The following is a 15,056-nucleotide window of genomic DNA, read 5'->3' as shown; positions in this document are numbered from 1 at the left end:
CTGCAGCATCCCCACACTGGGTGAAGAGTACTTTGCAGAAGGCACTGTCATGAATATAATTTCCAGGACAAAAAGTTAACTGAATGGGAGAGGGTAACAGTCCACCAGGCATAAATTCTTACCTCTGCCACAGTCAGGGCCCAGAAAGCCAAGGAAGCAATGGCAAGTCCCAGACACGCAGTCTCCATTCCCATAGCAATTACTGGGACAGTTATCCACTGATTCTGGAAAAAAAAAAGAATTCAGACACTTCTTTAGGCAAGAAAACACCTCTGAGTTTAGGAGAGCTCTGGATGGGCAGGACACTTGAAACTTCAAAGCAATTGCTGCACTTGGGTTGAAAGCATTAGTGTGAGCTGCACTAAACCTTGCTCATTCATTTACATCAGTGGATGGCTCAACTGCAAATTCTGTGATTAAATATGAGCTGCTCAGCACCCACCAGGTTGGGCATTCTCTCGGTACCTGAAAACTTCCAAATGTCTTTTTTTTCTGTATATTTTTACAACCATTTTTCGTCTTTGAATTTATTGGAGGGATGCAATACACACCATTCTCATGGCAGAACATACACTTTTGGTCCAGTTTTGTTGACTTGATTAAGTGACCTTGAGGCCTTTATTTGTGCCAAAAAGAGCTGAGTGATGATAGATATGCTCCCTTATGAACTTACTGAACACAGACCCTTGGTTCATCCTATCTGCTTGTACACAAAATACCTCTAACCAAATTTCTTCTTATTTGCTCTGCAATATTATATTGAATATAATACATTATACTTTATATCATTTGTATCTTTAACAGCTGAAAGTGCTGGGGCTAATATTCTATTTGGTGGAACAGGAATGGGTCTATTTCACATTTTCTATTTCTAGTTACCATCTTAAATTGCCTGACTTTGGCAAAAACACCAGCTATTCATTTTTCAGGGGAAGTTAACAGGTAAGCAAAATGTTATCTAGCACTTCTCTTTCGAAGAGAGTTCAGAATATTGGGACTAAAACATATCTTTCATAAAAGAACAACACAAGCTGATAAACACATCAAAAAGAAATGAAAATAATCTTATTTTCTTACACTAAACTGAGTGAAGACTGAGTAAATGTGAGTGGGGCTTTGAAAGACATTGTAATAAATACCATGGTTCATTCTAAAGTGCTATTTCACATGTTCTCTAAGGGAGATGCCTATCAGATGAAAACTGGATTTGGTTACAGAGCAGCACTGGTGGTACACATGGAGTGGGGTGAAAATCTCAGCCCTGTGAATAATGACTGCATTTGCACAGATACACTTCATGCGACCTCATGGGAGCAAAGTTATTTGTAAACTCCCAATCAGTGCAAGTGAAGAGAACCAGAGACAGCAGAGATGTGCAGATTAGTTTCCAATCACAAATGAAAGGAAGCCAGTTTCTGGATGGGTGTCTGCCAAAGAGCAGAGGTTTCTGAAGGACATTTTAAAGGCTGTGGTAGAATTCAATAATTCACAATGGATAACAGCAAATTTAAATAATAAAACCAGTTTAAAGCATTTATGTTTTAAGTCCTGGCTTCAGACATCTCACAAGCAGACAGCTCCATGCAGCAAGAAAGGTACAAGGAAGTGCTGTCAGCTTTCTAACACTCAGTAGTTAAGCAGGTATTCACTTCATGGTGTGTGGAACAACATGCAGTCAACCCTTTAGGCTTGAGCTGCCATCTTTGCTAGTTAAAGAGCAGCCATGCTTCCTAGAATAAAGATGTAACAACTAAGGCCTTGTGCATTTATAATGATATTTAGGAATATAATCTCTTACTTCATAGCAGGTATAAACACAAATCTATCCTGTAAATCAAAAGTTAATATTAGCCCATGTGTATACAATCTTCAGAACTCTGACACAGGTTAATGTCAGAGTTTTGTTTTTGTTGAAAACAAAAATTAATGCACATTATGATTTTTTTTCCTCTATGCTTTTTTTACAATACTTATATTTTTCTTTTCTTCAAGAAATATACCCAGAGATTTAGGAAAAGGAAGTTATTTATGTACATACTTACACGCATGAAGAACATAGAGAGTGTGAGTTCTGCGAAACAAGATAATGAGATGGGCAAGGAGATTTAACCACTCCTGCTGCTGAAAGGGTCAGTCCTTTTCCTCTAATCTACTCATCCTAAGAACAACTCTAAGCTCCCTCTTTTTGTGCTGCTTCTGGCACTTGTCAGACCCTCTGATGAGGTGGTTAAGCTCAAAAGGTGGCAAAAAAAAGGAATGCAGCAGAAAAAAAACCTAGAGTATTTTTTTTCCCTGCTGCCTGAAAACTGAGAAGAGAAGGGCTGTGCTATTCAGCATCAGTGCAGCTGTCCCATGACACCTCACCACCCCACTTCCAGCTGGGTCAGAGGCTGCAAGGTGGAGCAACCCTGCACAGATATAACATGTGTGACCTTTGAAGTCAAGGGGAATACCTCAGGTCATGATGCAGGACAGACTCACAGCATTAACAACACCTTTAGAATATTAAAAATTATTTTTAAAAATTTTTTCCCAAGTTTTCACTTTAATGGACTAAACTGAGATCTTGGAAAGGAGTAAATATTCATATAGTTTTCTTGGTATATTTTTGTAATAAAATATTTAAGTAAAATAGTAAAAAGACCCACAAAAACATCTAGAAAGTATCTAAAAAGTAGCATAACATCAAGCATGGCAACTGTTCCAAAAGTGTGACAATGCACCACATCAGCTAAATGGCAATCTTTCTTACTGGAAACAACATTTTGCAGCTACAGTGGGTTCGGTTCAGCTGGTGTGTCTGTGATGCCTAGGACAAGACAGGTAAGACTCTGCACACCAATTCAATGTCCACTGCAGATTAAACTGAATTACATTGTCCACTACAACGACTATGTATAAAGTTCAGAGTGACCACAGAAACAGAGCAGACCTGTGCTTAGGTAACAAACCTTTCCAGAATTTCTGGGTAAATCCATGTAAGAACCTTTACTCTGGTGATGCATCCTTTCCTCCTCTGACTGGTTCAGCAGACACCTATAACGGGGCAGATCCCTGCTGACAGTCACTCACACTAACACATTAAAAAAAATTCACATCTATTTTCTGGTTCATATGCAGATCTGGCATTCCTCATTGTAAAGCTGCAGTGATATGCACACATACCACTTCATCTGTCACTACCTCCTCCATCTTTGGTTTCCCAGATACTTCTTTTCAAGGCTGGCCAAACTGTCTCATGCCATAGAGTAGCTAAAGGAATTCAAAAGGAATTAAAAACAGGTGGATGAAACCCATTTTACCTTCCTCACAGAAGCACCTCAATAGCTCTTACTTGTGGCCTGAATACCCTCTGCTATTAATAACAGAGTAGGCCCTTAAAAATCCTTTCATCCCATTTCACTGCTTTCTCTGATGTCCCTTGTTTTTCCAATATTGCCAAAAGTAACATTTTTAATGTATTCTCATTTTACATTACCTCTATTTGCCCTGGAATAACCTGCCTGATAGATGAGATGAAGTGAAAAGAAACTCCACTCCCTCTGTGACTTGTGCCACTTGCTGTTTTTTAGCAGTTAAGGATGCAAACTTTCCTGGTGATTCAGGGCAATTAAGGTCTTCACACACTCCCAAAAGTTCTTCACTACTGAGAATCAATTCTGAAAAGTGAAGAAGGTTCATGCAGTGCATCTTTGTCTCAAAGCTACTCCCAAACAACTCCAAAGTATTTCCATAAAGGAAGTGTTAAATGAACACACTTTTTTTCCTCAGAAACTCCACAGCTAATGAGCAGAAAACAAGGCAGAGACTAAGGCTTGTGAGGAGCAAGTCTGCAAGCTGCGTGTGCAACACTGAACTTGCTCCTATTTATATTCTTAGGCAGAATCACAACATGGAATTTCTTTCTACTTTGAAATTGCAGGCATTAGCAAGTTATACTCACTCAAGGCTTCTCATAAAAAACCTCTGTTTTCATCCTAGGACTGAATTTTGTTTCAGTGGTTACAGACTGCCAGTAGGGCACCTCAGAAAAGTTTCTGGCCCTTCTGGCATGTGTAAGTGCACACACATTCATGCACAGTGCTCTAACACCTACATTTCAAGCTAAACAGGAGGAGGAGGGTGACTTGGCATCAGAAATTAGGAAGTTGTGGTGGGAGAACCCTGGAAAGAATAAAGAATCAGGCAGACATTTTCAGAAGCTAGGGCTTAGCCAAATTATTATCATAGGAGATAGAAGGACACAACTTTAACATTCATGGAGTCCCTAAGTCAGTGGCACAAAGCAGCTGTCTTGAGTATGTTCACAGTCAGCATTGCTAGAGAGGTGACACACTATCAGTCAATAAGCAAAAACAGGCCACTGCAGTTATGGCTGGCTTCTAGTCTCCATTACACAGCTTATTCTGTAAGCTGTTCACATAATTAGAGGAGTATTTTCCAGTATATACAAAATTCCATATGGTGTTTTATGAATAGTACCATGGGAACTCCTTTCGAGAATTATGACAATGTTTTTGTTTTCTTTTATTTAATTGTTAAAGTTCACTGTGAGACCATGAACAATTCTATTTTAGAAAGAGATACATATGTTCTCTGTTTCCAGTCTGATTCCCACAGATTTCACTTGGCTTCCAAATCCCTGAAGAGATCTGACTGACACCAGCCAGTAAGGGCAGAGATTAATAACTGGAGGGCCAGCCAATGGATGATGCATGATGCCATCATCAGGTTTTGCTGCTGAATGAAAAGAGAACACTGAAAACACAGTTTCCATGTCACCTTTCAACCACCAGCAGGAGTGAAACTTCCAAAAGCAAACAACTCACACCAGGGGTGCATAGGCAAAACTTGGGGTGTGGGATTTCTAAGAGGGAATGCAGAAGCTTGCCTATGGAATTAAGTGTTCTGCCAGCTTCACAATCTAATTAGCAACTGAAAAAGCAAGTCATTTAACGGAGTCACAGAATCACTGGATGGTTTTGACTGGAAAGGACCTTAAAGACCACCCAGTTTCAATCCCCCTGCCATGAGCAGAGACACCTTCCACTAGACCAAGTTGCTCCACACCCCATCCAAACTGGCCTTGAACACCTCCAGGGATATGTCAACCACAGTTTCTCTGGGCAGCCTGTGCCAATGCCTCATCACACAGTGAGGAATTTCTTCCTAATATCTAACGCAAACCTGTCTACTTGTCAGTTTAAAGCCATTCCTCCTTGTCCTATCACTCTGTGCCTTTATAAAAAGCCCCTCTCCAGCTCTTTTGTAGCCTCTTTAGGTACTGGAAGAGCTCTAAGGTCTCCTTGGAACCGTCTCTTCTCCAGGCTGAGCAGCCCCAACTCCCTTAGCCTGTCTCCATAGGAAAGCTGCTCAAGCCCTCTGGGCATCTTCTCAGTTTTCCATTATAAATATCCATACTTCTCTGACAGAAAGTCTAAATGACATAAAGAGACACTTGGTCTTCAGATCCACACTGTCATTTTGGAGAATGGTATGGAAATACCCTGTCTGACAGAGCAGGTACTCTCTACTCTAGGACAGCCTACCCCAGACAGGAAAAGGAGGATGTACAAAACACTTTCTGGATTCATAAAAATAAGAAAGGGAAAACATCCATTAAGTGCAAAAGCCTAGACTTCTTCAAGAGCAAAACTCTTCTGAAGTACTCTTTAAGGTCCTTTCTGCTCATGAGCTTTAAATACCAAAGCAAACAAAGAAAGAAACAAAAAAATAATCTCTAAGTATCCTCAGCAGCTATAATTCAACATATTGCAAAAAATAACATTGATCTGCTATTTTTGCCATTTCTTTCAGGGGATGTTTTTCAGTACAAGTAAACTCACAGCTGGCAGATTTTGAGGGAAACTTGGCTGAAACCTTTGTCCCATTGCTAGTTTTCCCACTGTAATCACCCTTTACTCTGAGAGAAGCCATAAACTGGCATGATCCAGCCCATACCCACAGTAAGACTTCACACTACACTATCTTTTGTTTAAGGGTATTATCAAGTTCAACATGAAATCACTAACTGTTACCATTCCCATTTTTTAAATGTTGTTAATCTGAGGCACGCACACAAATACAACACAGCATTTGCTTCACATTATAAATTGACTCATGTGACAGCGACAAAGCTCCCAGGCTAATGGTCTGCTCAGGGGACCACTTTGCTGCTGACAAAAAGCCCCATGAAAGCCAATTCCACTGTGGTGAACTCTATAAAGATCTGTCAGCCTGGCTCACAACTACTGACATGAATTACCTTTATCCAGATGCAACACAATAAACAGATTAAGAAGCTAGACAAATTTCTAGACTCTTGATGGACTTCTTTTTTATATACTCACCAAGTTTGCTGGTCAGCAGTACAGCTACTTTAACAGTATTTCTGCCTTATTTATTTACTATGCAACATCCAACTTAATAGCTTGTTTCCCTATCTTTGGGCCAGAGGCCAAGGCAGATGTTTGCCTGACACCAAATCCTATTAGAGGCTGCAGTAATACAATTGTGTGTTAAAGATAAATATTTTATAGCCTGCACTTGCCACCAAGCATCATCATTCCCTAGGCATTTAGAGGCAACTATCTATTGGCAAAGAAAAAAATAGTTATCTAGCTGGCAACTGAAGGCAGTAGCTTTCTGGGAGTTAATAAGCACCAGGACTGCTTTCTAAGAACTGATTAAATGCCATTCAGTGCTATGTGGCTGTATGAATTCAAATGTAGCTGTTTCATTTGATAATCTCAAAAAGATACTTTGGAGATGGCAGTGTTTGGTGTCAGAAACATATATGAACAGCACTAGAGCAGGACAATTAGACCTTAATGAATCAACGCTAATCTCAGTTCAGGAATCAAGGTTCAAGGAATACAAAAAACTTGTACCAGTGAGAATATTCCATATTAGAAATGAGATGCAAAGAAAAGAGCAGGGATTTTTTAAGTATCCTGTCTGGTCCCTTCAACTAGTAGTCTACTCCACCACTACATAAGAAATGGCCTCAAAATCTTTCGTTCAGTTATGGTGAGAAGATATATGTAGCTGCTCAGCCTAAAATAAATTGCCACAGCTACTCATCTACCAGCCCAGGAAGATACTGCATACATACTAATTGGTACAATAAAAGGTTTTTATCCTTTCCTAATAAATGTTGACTATCTCTATACAAAGATGCATTAATTCAAAAATAGCAAGTAAACTAAAAAAGGAGGTAAATAAAATAATTAGAATAGAATTGTTTACTGTATCAAACAAATACATACATTTATTGTTACACAGAAATATATTGTTTCTAGCTGTCCACTGATCTATTTTCTGCCTACTTGTGCTCCCCTGGCTAACAAAAACGTTTTGCTGGGAGGGAGGGAGGGCACAGGGAGCAAGGCAGCAAGCAGGGACACTCCATGGTTTGTATTTGACCTTGAAATCCTCTGTCAGCCACAACAGTACAAAAGGGCCATGAGGAGCACCCAGCATTCCTCTCACTGTACACTGAATCATATTGCTGGGGAGAGTGAAGGGACACCACATTATTTCACCTTACTCTTTGCTGCTGCACTAGAGCAACCTTAGAAAGCCACATACTATTTTTCCCAGATCTGCTTGTCCAGGATAAAACTGACACCTAGAAGTTCACTGCAATAACATCTCTCTTTCACAAAAATGCTCCTTGTCACTGCCCTGACTACGTTAGCAATAATTTTAATAGGAAGTCAAGCAGTATAACATGAAAGGCAAAGAGGATTCTGAAGCTCTGTGAACACATTTAATTTACTTCCCAGTTGCAGAGCTTGCAGTCCTGTTTATTTTTCAAAGAAATGATGCTACTCAATTGAATTTCACTGCAGGAGAGGCTGGATTCTCAGCCTAGAGAACTGTCACTGCCCTTGTAATTGTTATAACAATGCCAAGGCAGACGTGGAGGTGAGAGGGGATAAAACAGGTTTCAGATGTCTTCAAGCATCAGATTTGACACTATGAGCCAAAAAAAAAAAAAAAAAAAGAAAAAAAAAAGGGAAAACAAAGGTAAGTAGATAGAAAATGCCCTGGAAACAAAGGAAATGTGGAAATGCTGGGTCTGATATTCTCTTGCTCCTCCTCTTCCTTCCCTAGAAGAAGCTTTAAAGGACTGATTCCTTCTTACAGTACATCATCACCTGCTGAGATTTCAATTTTTCTGCTTCATTTTTATTTTGTACAGCATTTATACTTCTAGCTCAAGTATTCCACACCTGGCAGCCTGATATGTGAAAGTCTTGACATCATCATGGAAACTCAGTCATTATTTTTGAGTGCTCTTTCACAGTTTCCTCTTCTGTAGGGCACTAGCATGATGCTGATACTACTAATGCTGGTTGATGTTGTGCCAGATTTTTATTTTCTTTTCTTTTTCCTAAGGCTGGGAGGTCTGTTTTAATTAAGGACCCATGCATATAACCCTGTTTTGCTCTCACATCCCAGTGGAACCCTAATCTTCACATGCAGGTATAAGGATGCTAAATTAGGAAAAGGGCAACAAGCAGGCAGTCTTTTAAACAGCTCTTTAAATCACTCCTGAACCTGGAAAGTGAGAGAGGACATAACCACAATAATGAATTGAATGTTATTCTCTCTCCTCTTTTTTCTGCAAGAACGTTTTAAAAAAGCAATTTGCAAGTGCAGATACACCCCCATCTCCATGAGGGTACTGACAAGAGAAACCTGCCCCTGCCAGAAGTGATTCTGCAGGCTGGGCCATTTTACAAGGTGATGGTGAAGCACAGAAGGTTTGGTGCTCAGGCGCAGGTAGGTCGCTTATTGAAACTAAGAGCGGCTGATTTTGCCAAATTTCACAGTACATCATGTGAGCACATTTTCCCTTGAGCTGTCTATACGTTGTTTTTTAGGCCAGGTTTCAGATGTATATCCAGGTACTCAAATGGCTCTCACCACAATCATATCAGTCTTTCTCACACTATTTCAAGCACATTTGACTTCAGTCCCAGCTGGAAATACTAAAACGTCAGATTTTTTCTGTCCTATTTTGAACTTCTGTTCTATAGAAAGAGGGACCAAATGGGAATAGTTGGGGAGTAAATAAAGAAGAGAACAAGCCTGATTATTTCAGAAACCTTTGCCACATTTGGTCTGAATTTGGGTTGCCCTTTGAGAGAGAGCTTTATCTTTATCTCCCTGATTCATTCCTTTCTCTTACTGCTTCCTTATTAAGAAGAAATCTTTCCAGGGCAGAATGCCTTATAATCTGAAGCTCTCAGATGGCTGAAAGCATAAAGTGTAATGGGATTTCAAAAGCACTTGGGCATTGGTCGATGTATATAACCATTTAACTTGATGGTAAAATCTCCCTTGACTTCACCAACTTTCAGGAAATCCTGCTAATGTATTTCTGCTGTCCATAGGGCCAAACAGGGAACACTGTTTTCTTACAACGTAAGCAATGCTAAAAGCACAAAAGGGTCTTGAAGTTCTTAAGGAATCATACACTGACCATCTGAAAACACCCTCTGTTCCAAAGCACTTGAAATGTGATCACAGGTTGGAAGTTAGCTGGGAAAAAAAATTCAGCGAATGATTTTAAACAAAGAGTAGCTGTTGGACTGAAGTCTTCTCAATTTTCCTTCTACAATGCAGCTTCCAAGCACAATAAGACCTTAATCCATACTTGTAACGTAACTGTGACATGGCTGTGGAGATCTAGAAAGACACACTGTGAACAGTTATTTTCTTCTTAGATTCCTTTTTTTGCAGTTGGAATATTTTTAAATCTGAATTCCACTCCAGTAGATGAAACTCTCATATCCCCTATTTCCCCAGGGAATTTTTTTTGTTCCTTCCCACTCTCATAAATTGTTACAAACTAATACAGGAAACAACAATTATTCAGCCTTCAGGGTTCAACTTCTGGAGCTGCACTAGCAAGAGGGAAGTTACTTCACGTTCAGTACATTACATTTTCTGCTGTCATAGCTCAGGGCAAGGCTAAATCTGGCCTTGAGTTTCATTTTAAATGATGTTTTAAGTTGGTGTATTACAGGAGGAAAAAACCCAAACCATTCTTGCATACACACACGGAGAACTACAAATGTAATCTCTTTTGGTCAAACAAATGCCATGAAACCTTGGCAATGTTGTAATGTTGGGTGCATAAAACAAATAAAAATTAATTTTACTCCAAGTCTTTAGTTAATATATCCAGCTGATAACTAAGGACGCACTGGCTGGAATGACTCATATGTGAGGTTCAGTTATGTAAGTGCCTGGTGCCAGGGACATGCTCCCAAGCAGGATGCCTGACCTGCAGCCGCTGCTACACAAGAGCCTGACTCCCCTCCAGGTTCTTTGTCAGCCTTGCCTCCCTGAAGGGATGCCCCCAGTTCTCTGGGGCATCTGTGGCAGCTGCATTGAACTCTTCTGTTCTGGTGGTCTTCTGTCAGAGGCAAACAAAAACAGTACTTATGGCTCTGTTCCTGCCCCTTGCAGACCTGCTGCACATATGTGGTCAAATCTTGCTCCTTCTCAGAGCCTCTGGCAAGCTGTCTAGAAATCAGTTTAAGATAATCTATGGAACTTTTTCTGAGACTGTTGTAGCACTCAGCAAAAGAAAGCAGCCACACATCTAATATACAGACCAATTGGTATTGTTGAAAAAGTCAACATATGCCAGGAGTGACTGCACAGACCACGTCCCTCTCATCTGCTCGGCCCCCATGAAAATGAAAATTGGTCCAGTGACTCCTGAGATGCTGATGTTGTTGGCTTCTGTTTTTTTGTGGTCTTGAATGCAAGTATGTACACGTGAATACAGCCTTTCGAAAAGTGAGGCTTTAAAGTGTCTGTTGTTCAAGCACAGAAAGAGTTTTCTTTTTGTTTGCCAAAGCGGACGAGTAACTCCCACAATCTTATTTCTGTGCTTTAGCAGGGAGCATTCATGGAAAGAAAAGCATGCACAAAGCTGCTCTAGCAGCTCGGTAATACAACACAGGAATAAAACAAGCTGTGCTTACATTAGCCCGCAGTCTGGGCTGTGTGGAAAGAGCTATATACAAAAGTGTAAAAACGAAAACCATATGCACCATTTTACACATTTCTCCAGAACCCCTCAGACAGCACTTACATGCCATGTTATTAAGGCAGAATTATGCTCTTCTGAAAAAAAGTGAACAGAAAAACACAGGGACTGAAATAACAGAAAGAAAGAAATAAGAGAAAGAAATAAGAGAAAGGAATAAAAGAAAGAAAGAAAGAAAGAAAGAAAGAAAGAAAGAAAGAAAGAAAGAAAGAAAGAAAGAAAGAAAGAAAGAAAGAAAGAAAGAAAGAAAGAAAGAAAGAAAGAAAGAAAGAAAGAAAGAAAGAGAAAGAAAGAAAGAAAGAAAGAAAGAAAGAAAGAAAGAAAGAAAGAAAGAAAGAAAGAAAGGAAGGAGGCATATATTTCAGCAATAAATAAACCTTTTCTTGACCCTAAAACTAAAGTAATTCCCCCAATCAATAAACCTTTTGTACAAGTTCTGTCAGATCAAGTGAACTTGCCTGCCTGAAAGCAGCACATGGACATGCAAGTTCAATGCTACCAGTCCATGTAAGTACAGATGTAGGCAAAGCTTTTCAAAATGACAAATCTACCTTCATTTTTCTACCACTTTAAAGCATGATTAAAACCAGACAAAATCTGGAACATTAAAGACACTCAGACATCTAACTTCTACTGAGATGAATACTTACTGGCATCCATCCTGGCCTAATTTCTTTTATACAACAATATAAATGAAAGTACCTGTCCATTTTTCTATTTTCTCCACTCAAGTTATCACTTGTAAGACCTATTGAAAGAGGTGTGTACATATAGAAATCAAAATAAAAAATTAAAGAAAAAGTTCAAATATAACATTAAATACGTTACTGCATCTCTGCTTTAAAACTAAGCTAGCTTTACACATTTTAATTTTCTACTGCTTGCTTTTATTCACTGATCATCAGTGAAGAGATACACTCTACACAGAGAGGCCATGGAAGTTTTCACAGCCAAGCATTTGACCTTTAAAGGCTTCTTATTATTTAATTATCTTTGAGACATGTCCTAATTTCCTCTTTATTAGAGATGCCTTACGTCTTCAATAGCAAAATCCTGAAATAATAATTTTGCCTGCCATTATGGCTTGGGAAGAAGGGTTATTATGCAAGAATTGTTTCAGACACTTGCAGAGAGAAAAAAGGTCATTACAAGTAACATCTAGATTTTAAACAATTGGTCTGACTTCCCGTTCCTTGGAAGTGCTGTTGATCTTAGCAGCAGCAGGCAGAAAGCTACAGTTAACATTTAGGGAGCAGTGTACCATAGGATCACGTACAAACATTACTGACTAAAGCTGAAAGGGATTTAAGAACCAGGAGGAATGTTTGATCTGGTAGGAGCTGTCTGAAAAGGCAGACACAGAGATAAACTCCAACTATGGAACATGCTCACCCTCTTGGCTCACTTCACTGGGAAATAAGGCTGTTCATCAGTTTTGAGGAAAAACATGAAAAGATTAAGGGTGCACTGATAAAGCTGTTGTTGACTTTCAGCTGCTAAAATTTAAGGGCTGTGTCACTATCTATCCAAAATCATCATCACTGTTTTACTGAGAACAGCAAACAAACTTTGGATATAAGGAGTGCAAGCTAATGTGGAAAGTTTCACTTCTGCACAGCCCTCTTTCTAGTTCCAAATCCAGGCTCAGCCCATGCTTGTTTTTTATTAAGCCCTATAAAGAGAACAGACTAGATTTGCACATGGGCTGGATGAAAGTGAAATTTCACCAAGCACACCATAACACCTGCTTGGAGTGGGGAATTCCTGCAGCTCACAAAGCTCAGGCAGAGGGAGTTCACCCCACACTCCTGTCCTGCCCTGTGATACTGAACCTATCGGACTGGGCTGGATTTGGCTAGGATGGAGAGGGCAATCTCCTGTCTTCTTGCCAATCTTCTGTATGGATAAGTTCAATTCTCACAGAGGACCCCTCACACTCTGTGGCCAGCTGGATGTTTAAAGGAAGACACTTTGCAGTGCTGCAGCATAACTTGAACCTGCTCTGAGGATAAGCATTTTCAGTAAGCAGACCTGTCAACAAAATGTCATTCATGAGATCAAAAACGCAAGGAAAGAAAAAGCTAGCACAGCCTGGCAGGGACTCATAAATGCATTTTTTTGCTTTCTACATGAATTGAGTGACTGTATCTTTTCTAAAGACTACCTGAAACCTATGAGCTTGGCCACACTCAGAGAAGCTAGGTAAGAGCAGAAAGAAGGAAACAAAATATCAAAAAAAGGGTTGGCAGCAGCAAGAGAGTAATCAAAAAAAAGCATCACCCATCTGACAGAGCATCAGACATCTGCTTGTAGGGGGGCATACAGAGCCAAAGTTGAAACAACTATTTACAGAGCCTGCAAAGCTCTGCTACTATTTTGTAGCACAGAGATCAATAACATCAAAAATTAGATGACTTTCCTTCCTGGCACAGTTCTCATATTGCTGTATTTCTTTTTCTACGCAGAGCAAAAAAAGAGCTGTGAGTGTGGGCAGGAATGGGTTACAAACTAATTATCTGCAGAGGGTTACCACAAGGTGGAAGTGCTCCATGTCCCTCTCAGAAACAGAAGGGCTAAGATGACCATACTCCTGCAATAGGTGAGAACTGAGCTCTTCCACGGAGCGGCTGGAGTCTCATTAGCAGTTAAGGAGTTCTGATTCAGCAAAGTACTTGCTGAACTTTCAGCCTCTTTAGCCTAAGGAGAAGTTCAGAAAAGGGTAGCTGGGACATTAAAACCACCTCTCCTCCTTCAGAGTCCTGAAGATCTAATAGTACATGGGGGACTTTTAAGTCGAGTAACTGTGGCATTAAGAAGCTAAAAGCACTGTGCAAGCCAGAACAGATCACATCCCATGTTACTCTGCACAGTATCCTGACTCCTCAATATTTACATGAAACCAATTAAGACTTTTCCAGACATTAGCAAAGCAAGTGTAAATAACACAAATGGCTTTGAGACTTTAAGTAGATCACACTTCTGTATCCCTCTCTGAAGTGGAAATTGCTAGACTTTAGTTAGCTTAAACATAAGCAGCAAAAGCAATGGAAGCAAATCAAAGCCACTCAGATACTTGCTTTTCCCTTTGCTAAGAATAAGCTAAACACAAAGGCACTTTCACACAGTGCTAAGGACGCCATTCTTGTCACCTCTCACACAAGGAGGGTTCCCAGTCCCCATGCTTGTTTCTGTGCCCTGCAATTTCTCCTTTGAGCTCAGTCCTATTATGAAGTGTTCCTCTGCTCACACTCTCCATTCCTGAGTGTGAAGTGCTGTCCTAGGGACTGCATGGGGTAGGTTACATTCTGGGCTATTGCAGGAAGGGCTTGTGCCTTTTGGTGTCTATTACCAGGCGCTGGATGTGCTGGCAGCCCCTTATAAATCACACTGGAGTTCATCTTGCACTTCAGTGGAGGAAACTACTTACAGCAGGGTTTTTTTACAGATGGCAGAGGGAGCAGAAAGAATGGTCCTTTTCTTAACTTGAGCATTGTCTCATGTAGAAGACAGGAATGAGATAAAACCTTGCATCCTATCTCGGGTGTTCTACATGTGTTTCCTGTCGCTTGCTGGGTGACAAGCTGGTAAACAGCAATGCTCTCCTCTCACAGACAATTGATTTTGCTTTTCCTTTTGATTTCTCAATGGCCCTGCACAGGTGAGACTCCTGAGCTCAGCAGTAACAGCTGCTGGAAGACACTTCGACTCCACAGATGCTCTTTTCAGGTTCTCAGATGTTTCTTGCTTCTACTGAGCAGACTTTTGGCCAAAATCTGTCGCAGATGTGCTGATTCCAGCTGATTCCTCAGCCTACTGTTTTGCTTGACTAGACAAGATTGCTCTAAATAAATTACTACTATCAGGCAGATCGTGGCAGATTGTGAAGCCACAAGGTGCTTCTCAAAGAAGTGTTTCTATTAGGAATTTCAGAAAGTGCCAACAATGTAATTTACAAAAAGGTTAATTTATTATTGAAAGACCT

The 15,056-nt window shown here is 40.1% G+C and overlaps 1 protein-coding gene across 12 annotated transcripts in view; it reads right to left on the bottom strand.

Annotated features, from left to right (window-relative positions):
* TENM4 (teneurin transmembrane protein 4) overlaps window positions 1-15,056 on the bottom strand; it is a 1,542,144-nt gene that overhangs the window by 147,293 nt on the left and 1,379,795 nt on the right. For all 12 annotated transcript variants that reach the window (XM_064720073.1, XM_064720105.1, XM_064720113.1 and 9 more), the window contains one exon: window positions 123-224. In XM_064720073.1, coding sequence (XP_064576143.1) covers window positions 123-224 — 102 coding nt within the window. The remainder of the gene's footprint in view (window positions 1-122; window positions 225-15,056) is intronic.

The sequence above is a fragment of the Zonotrichia leucophrys genome, chromosome 1 (assembly GCF_028769735.1).
Source record: "Zonotrichia leucophrys gambelii isolate GWCS_2022_RI chromosome 1, RI_Zleu_2.0, whole genome shotgun sequence".
Classification (NCBI taxonomy): domain Eukaryota; kingdom Metazoa; phylum Chordata; class Aves; order Passeriformes; family Passerellidae; genus Zonotrichia; species Zonotrichia leucophrys.
Note: the sequence above shows the minus strand (reverse complement) of the source record. Positions and strands in the feature narration are given on the sequence as shown.